The sequence below is a fragment of the Asparagus officinalis genome, chromosome 7 (assembly GCF_001876935.1).
Source record: "Asparagus officinalis chromosome 7, Aspof.V1, whole genome shotgun sequence".
NCBI classification, from domain to species: Eukaryota; Viridiplantae; Streptophyta; class Magnoliopsida; order Asparagales; family Asparagaceae; genus Asparagus; species Asparagus officinalis.
In genome coordinates, this window is record NC_033800.1 from 31,417,377 (window position 1) to 31,425,004 (window position 7,628).

Genomic DNA, 7,628 nt, shown 5'->3' on the forward strand with positions numbered 1-7,628 from the left:
AGAGAACACCCTTGGTGGATTCCGAGGTTACAACCTCCATGCTGCATCAAATTCTTTGGACAATGTTTTTTGTTTTTGTTGTAATTTGTTCAAATATGATGCAAACAAAATTCAATTGGCAAATGATGGAGTTAGAGACTAGAGAAATCTCAGTATTGGCAAATGATGGAGTTAGAGACTAGAGAAATCTCAGTGCCAGACTTAAAAGTCATGAAACAAGTAGTGAACACATTGTTAACATGAAGAGTTGAGACTTAAAAGTCATGAAACAAGTAGTGAACACATTGTTAACATGAAGAGTTGGATTGAATTAGAGATCAAATTACGACAAAATGCGACAACCGATAAAAGTGTTGAAGAACAAATCAACAAAGAACAAGAACATTGGAGAAAAGTACTATTGAGAGTAGTTGCTGTTGTGAAAACACTTGCTAAAAATAGTTTGGCATTTCGTGGAGATAATGAGAAGCTTTATGGAGAAAATAATAGAAATTTTTTAAGTATAATAGAAATGATTGCCAAATTTTATCCAATAATGAAAGAGCATGTTCGTCTAGTTCAAGAGAAAGAAATTCATTATCATTATCTTAGTCACAAAATTCAAAATGAATTTATTCTTCGAATAGCAGATGAGATCAAAAGTTTAATCATCCAAAAGATTAAAGAAGCAAAGTACTTTTTTGTTATTCTTGATTGTACTCCGGATGCATGCCATGAAGAGCAAATATCACTTATATTAAGATGCGTGAATATTTCAACAAGCCCAATAAAGATGGAGGAGTTCTTTTTAGGATTTTTAAAGGTGGATGATACATCAGGACGAGGACTTTTTGAAGAACTTGTAAATATTTTGCAAGAGCTTAAACTTGATATTGGTGATGTAAGAGGACAACGGTATGATAATGGTTCTAATATGAAAGGAAAACATAAAGGTGTACAAAGAAGATTATTAGAGATAAATCCTAGAGCATTCTACACACCTTGTGGTTGTCATAGTCTTAACATTGTACTTTCTGATATGGCAAACTCTTGTTCGCAAGCTTCATCTTTTTTCGGAGTGGTGCAGCGCATATATTCATTGTTTGCATCTTCTACAAAGCGGTGGAAAATTCTTACAGATAATGTTAAAGGTTTCACACTTAAGCCACTATCACAAACTCGTTGGGAAGGTCAATTTAAAAGTATTAAAGCAATAAGATTCTAAGCTCCAGATATAAGAGATGCTTTGATTTACTTAGCAAGTTCTAGTGAAGATCCCAAGACAAAAAGTGATGATGAGTGCTTACCAACATATGAAATTGAGAATTTTGAGTTCTTACTTCGTATGGTTATTTGGTTTGATATTTTGAATGCTATTAACAAAATAAGTAAAATCATGCAATTAGAGGATATGCAAATTGATGTTACTATAGACCTTTTAAGAGGGCTCATTTCTTTTTTTGAAAGCTACAGAGAAAATGGATTTGAAGCAGCTATGGTTGAGGCTAAAGAAATTACAGTTAGAATGAAAGTTGAACCCATTTTTTGTGAACGTCGCATCATTCGTAGAAAGAAACATTTTGATAAAAATGCTAATAAAGAGATGGTAATGAGAGCTGAAGAATCCTTTAGAGTCAATTACTTCATATATATCGTTGATCAAGCTCTTTCTTCACTTAAGAGTAGATTTGAACAGTTTCAACAGTATGATGAATCTTTTGATTTCTTGTTTAATTTGGAGAGGTTGAAGTCTGCAGATAATGATAGTTTGAAGTGTTCATGTCTTAACCTTGAAGATCTCCTAAAGCATGACAAAAATTTTGATATTAATGGGACAAAATTATTTTCAGAACTCTAAATCTCAGAACTCTAAATCTTAAGAGAAGCATTACCAAGAGGAACAAAAAAAGCAATTGAAGTATTGAATTTTATGGAAAGGCTAAATTGTTGTTTTCCAAATGTATGGATTGCTTATAGAGTATTATTGACAATACCAGTTACAGTTGCATCGGCCGAGAGAAGCTTTTCAAAGTTGAAGCTCATCAAATCTTATCTATGGTTAACAATGTCACAAGAGAGATTGAATGGATTTGCTATGATATCTATCGGAAAAAATTATTGGAGAAGCTTGATTGGAACATTTTAATTGATAATTTTGCAGCTCAAAATGCAAGGCGGTCCCATTTAATGTAGTATGAATTGTGTTATTTATAAAGCATCAAGAAGTTTTTTGATTTTAATATTAATACGATTATGTGCTTATTGTCTCATTTTAATAAAAAATATTTTGATATTAATACGATTATGTGCTTATTGTCTCATTTTAATAAAAAATATTTTGCTATCTTATAAAAAAAATTTATGTATGAAATATTATATATAGAAGCCCCTCATTTGAAAGCTTGATTAGGGCCCCGTAAAAAATTAAGAATATCAGGGCTGACCCTGCTTTCAATGATGATAACATATGCTTACACAAAGATCCACAAACACGATATAAAGAAAATATCGATATATGAAGAAGGGAAGAAACTAACAACGAAAGAACTAACGATATTCAGGTCTATAAGCTCGTTGAATGGGTCATGTATAACCTTAGGTAGATTTAATGTCTCCACATATAGGTCTGTTGGATATGCATCTGACCTTCTGCTAATTGGGTCCAGTTGCCACAAAACAAAGTAAACATATGTTCAATTTAAAAAACTAACTTCAAATCTTTACAATATGTGTTTATAAATTATAATCATCCAAAATTCTCAACAATTTGCGGTTGTGGCACTCACTCGGTTGAAATCTAAAAACAGATTGGGCGGCATTTGCATAATGAATCATTCTCTTCAAAATCAAGAGTCTAGGTATGACATTACCTCTCCTGAGATTGACAGCATTCATTGAATAATTAAATGGCACGTTTGACTTAGCATATAAAGTTAGGGTTTCAGGCTTTCAGCACTTTTATAATATCAGCAGATTAATAAAAGATTTGAGAAAGAACGAGTAAAAATGAAGGGGGGAAAAAAGAAGAAACGACTAAGAAAGGATAAGCCAAACGCAGTGAGAATTAATTAGGAGTCAAAAGTAAAGCTCCACTTGATTCTATGAATAATAAAGGTGAATTTAGTTTGCAAAGGGAAAGATTGGGTCATGCAACCTCGACTCGATCGTAGGCCATTTTTGGCGATCTAATTGGAGTCAATCTCGAGCTACAACTTTGGATGTTCTTTATTAGGCTTTAACCATTACTAATTACCAATATGTGAATGTATCAGGACCAGCCCATTAGGACTGATCCTTTATTACTTGTGAGTTTATAAAATAAAAACGGTTTGAAGTTTAAAAAAAATAGAATGGGCTATATGCCAACCTCAAGGATTTTCAGATCCATAATTTTGTCACGACTTTGACCATCTTTTTTTGTTTTTTAATATTATAAATTAATTCAGTCGTTATCTGTTGAACAGATACTATAGCTCACGTTTCGATCAAGAAAACAGCTAATTAATCATGATGAGTCGTAAGGCTGGACTAAAAATATTTTAGCTTTAGTAAATTAAGACGATGCGTGCGCATGGCTCTCTACTCTTGATTTTGAATACGTACAATAAATAAATGGCTCTTTCTTTTCTGGCTAAATTCACCGACGGACCGCACCATATCAACGCACTTGGCATCGCGCATCATGGGAATGAATTGAAGAAAAAGACAATAACCAGTTCAATATATTCATGATGAATCAATCCTATCGATGTATGGATGAGAATAAGTAACGGTCAAAAACTCCACTTGGGACGGGCTAATATGAAGTAGGCCCAATACAAAGTGAGGCCAGTATACGCAGACTGGCCTAATATAAAAAGCAATTAAGTGTACATTTTAGCAAAGATTGTGGTGCCAAAGATTTGCTTCGACTGATTGAAAATGATGTTTCTGGGTGTGCAACAAATTAGATGAGGGTTGAGGGATATATTACGTACTCCCCAATGCTCAAACGAATACCAGGCGTCCTCCTTCTGAGAAGAAATCTACGAGGTTCATATCTGTTTTAACAGTGTTGTACTTTGTGTGAACCCCTTAATATTTAGTCCCACATCAGGAAAATAAAGAGAAATTTGATGGTTTAAATAGTAAGGCTAAGAAGTTAAAGCTAGCATTGGCAAATCGATTTTGGCAGTAATACGAGTCAAACAACGCGCTACTCAGTATATCTGACAGCTCATATCGCTTTAAGGAGCTCACGGGCACTGAGCCTGTGAAAAGAAATAGATTTTTAACCAATTAAGTCACCTGGGTACAAGAACTTTCCAATATAGGAAAGATGGCCACCACCGGTTCTCCACTTTTACTTCAACCTAATGTAGTAGCTTGTTTAAGAAAAAAGCAAGCCGACAACCAGCCCCTAGGTCTATCAATTCTGGGACTTGAGTTCACAGTATTAGGATGAACCGCAAAACACCAGATAATAATAGACGGCGCTTTAATTAAGATATTTAACTTTCCACTAACATGGTAGTCTTAAAGAAGGTACCAAAAGCTAAAGGAACATGCATAGACGTTTGAATATAACTTATTTGACACTTATAGATTATATCTTCGGCTATTTCCATAATGGGCCTCAAAATTCAAGGGGATGTGATTATCATCCATGCATACACGTGATATGTTCCAATGATTGATTTGCAGATTATTAGATGCCTAACTAACATATCATTTCAACAAAGCTTTTTTCTAGATGCCCCGGGGAGCTTATCTTGGTTTACATCAAGGATGTGCTTTAAACCTTTATCTTTTTGTATTAGTTATAGACCAACTTAATTCCTAAGTATATTCCAGATTAAGTCTGATAGTATATGTTATTTTCTAATGATATAAATATTAATTAACGAGACTAGACAAGCCCTCAAAACTAAAGGTTTTAGAATTAGTAGAATAAAGATAGAATATATGGAATGCATAAACTTAAAAAGAGAAAAGTGAAATTGCTTCTAGCCCCCACTATCCTTACAAGTATTCCCCCCCCCAAAACACAAAATCCAAGAGCTTAAAATATTTGAAGAGCATATGACCCTTTTGAAAAGACCCTAATACCACTAGGAAGGAACCCTAGAGGGGGTGAATAGGGTTAATTGCTTTGATTTTCTTGTGTCTTAGGGTCTCTATAAATACCCCTCATACCTTAGACCAAAAACAACTAAGAGAATGTTTTAAGAAAGTTTACCAAGGGTTTTAAAGTTTGGTTTAAGTTTGTTTAAAAAAGCTTTTAAGCATTTTCAAGTTTCGGTTTGTGAAGAGAATTTCACAACAGCAACTGGAGATCATCCTTTGGTGTTTGAGCATTCACTCTTCTACTTCTCTCTTGTTATCATATAGAGAAGTTTTCCTAAACTCAATCTAGCTATTTTATATGTTTGATTTTCATTTCCATAAGCTAGAGTTTATTTGAGTTTAGTTTGATTTGATTTACTTGTATGTTCACACACAACCTATTGAGCTTATTGTATTTACATTCATAGTATAATTGAGGTTGTGGGTTAGTGATTTAGAGTGTGAGCTTATATTGTGTTCTCATCCATATTAGAGAACAAACATTTATTGTATTGAGCTATTATTGTGAGGTTCACTTTGTATTACACTAGTATACCAAGAGGAGTGTGTGGTAAGAGACGTGATCATCCCAAGAGGAGTGGGGTAGGTGATAATGTCTAGAGAGAAGTTGTAATTCCTAACACTTGAGGGAGACACGGGCTAGAGACCAACACTTGAGGTGGTAGTTAGTGTGTTTACATTGTGAGTGATTGTAAAGTTTTTGGTGAACTACAAAACCAAATTGTGAGGTATAAACGTTATTCGGGTGAGTGTAGAAAACCCGATTGTGATAGTCGAGATCTTCTCAAGGTGAGGAGCGGAGACGTAGATCGTGGGGACCGAACTCCATGATCATATCGTTTGTTTGTGATTGCATTGACGCACTTATTTTTGTGTTCATATCTTACATCGCTTTTGTCTATTGCTTATCGTTTATATTCCCACTATCTTGTTTGTTTTCATATTGCCCTTAGTTTATTATCCTTGCATATATCTTGTTTATTTCTCACTTGCTAGGATAATTTGTTAATAAGTTTAAAATTGACATAAATCGGATTAGATTAGTATAAACCCTATTCACCCCCTCTAGGGTTCCTTCCTAGTGGCATTAGGGTCTTTTCAAAAGGGTCATATGCTCTTCAAATATTTTAAGCTCTTGGATTTTGTGTTTTGGGGGCTCAGACTGGGGCTAGAAGCAATTTCACTTTTCTCTTTTTATGTTTATGCATTCCATATATTCTGTCTTTATTCTACTAATTCTAAAACCTTTAGTTTTAAGGGCTTGTCTAGTCTCGTTAATTAATATTTATATCATCAGAAAATAACATATACTATCAGACTTAATCTGGAATATACTTAGTAATTAAGTTGGTCTATAACTAATAAAAAAGATAAAGGTTTAAAGCAGATCCTTGATGTAAACCAAGATAAGCTCCCCGGGGCATCTACGAAAAAAGCTTTGTTGAAATGATATGTTAGTTAGGCATCTAATAATCTGCAAATCAATCATTGGAACATATCACGTGTATGCATGGATGATAATCACATCCCCTTGAATTTTGAGGCCCATTATGGAAATAGCCGAAGATATAATCTATAAGCGTCAAATAAGTTATATTCAAACGTCTATGCATGTTCCTTTAGCTTTTGGTACCTTCTTTAAGACTACCATGTTAGTGGAAAGTTAAATATCTTAATTAAAGCGCCGTCTATTACTATCTGGTGTTTTGCGGTTCATCCTAATACTGTGAACTCAAGTCCCAGAATTGATAGACCTAGGGGCTGGTTGTCGGCTTGCTTTTTTTCTTAAACAAGCTACTACATTAGGTTGAAGTAAAAGTGAACTGGTGGTGGCCATCTTTCCTATATTGGAAAGTTCTTGTACCCAGGTATTTATAGAGACCCCAAGACACACGAAAATCAAAGAAAAAAGACCAAAAACCCAAAACTGGAACAAGCTAGAAAAAACTAGTCGTTACAGCATCAGTCGACTGACGGGTTTCATCAGTCGACTGATGAGTTGATCGTTAGAGGTATTTTCTAACTCATCAGTCGACTGACGACCTTATCAGTCGACCGACAGGTCAGTCGACCGACAGGTCAGTCGACCAAAACAAAACATAAACTTTTTTTATTCCAGTCGTTTTCTTCAGTCGACTGAACACATTCATCAGTCGACTGATAACACTGTATCAGCATGATTTGAATAGTAAAACTAATTTTTAAAGTGCCTTTAAAAATAGCAAATAAATTCCAAAAAAATATAAAACTTTGGGAAATCGTTGTAAACATATAAATGAACATGTGACAAAAAGAATTTGTAGAATTGCACTTCTCAATAGTGAAAACTTATTATTTTTCAAATATGTCCAAAAACATGAAAACTAAACATACATGTTTTTGTTTTTGATATAAACACAATATTAAAACTTTCGTAAAATAATTTTATAGGCTTAATGAATTGATATAAAATTTATGAAGTCCATAAATAAATAATTCAATATTTTCACAAATTCATTTTTGTATAAACTTAAAAACTATAAAACCAAATATATATATATATA

The 7,628-nt window shown here is 33.7% G+C and overlaps 1 protein-coding gene across 1 annotated transcript; it reads left to right on the forward strand.

Annotated features, from left to right (window-relative positions):
• On the forward strand, positions 293-1,837 carry LOC109846920 (zinc finger MYM-type protein 1-like). Its single transcript, XM_020416157.1, has 2 exons — positions 293-1,130; positions 1,212-1,837. Exons 1-2 carry the CDS (start codon positions 293-295, stop codon positions 1,835-1,837), a joined length of 1,464 nt encoding a protein of 487 aa, XP_020271746.1.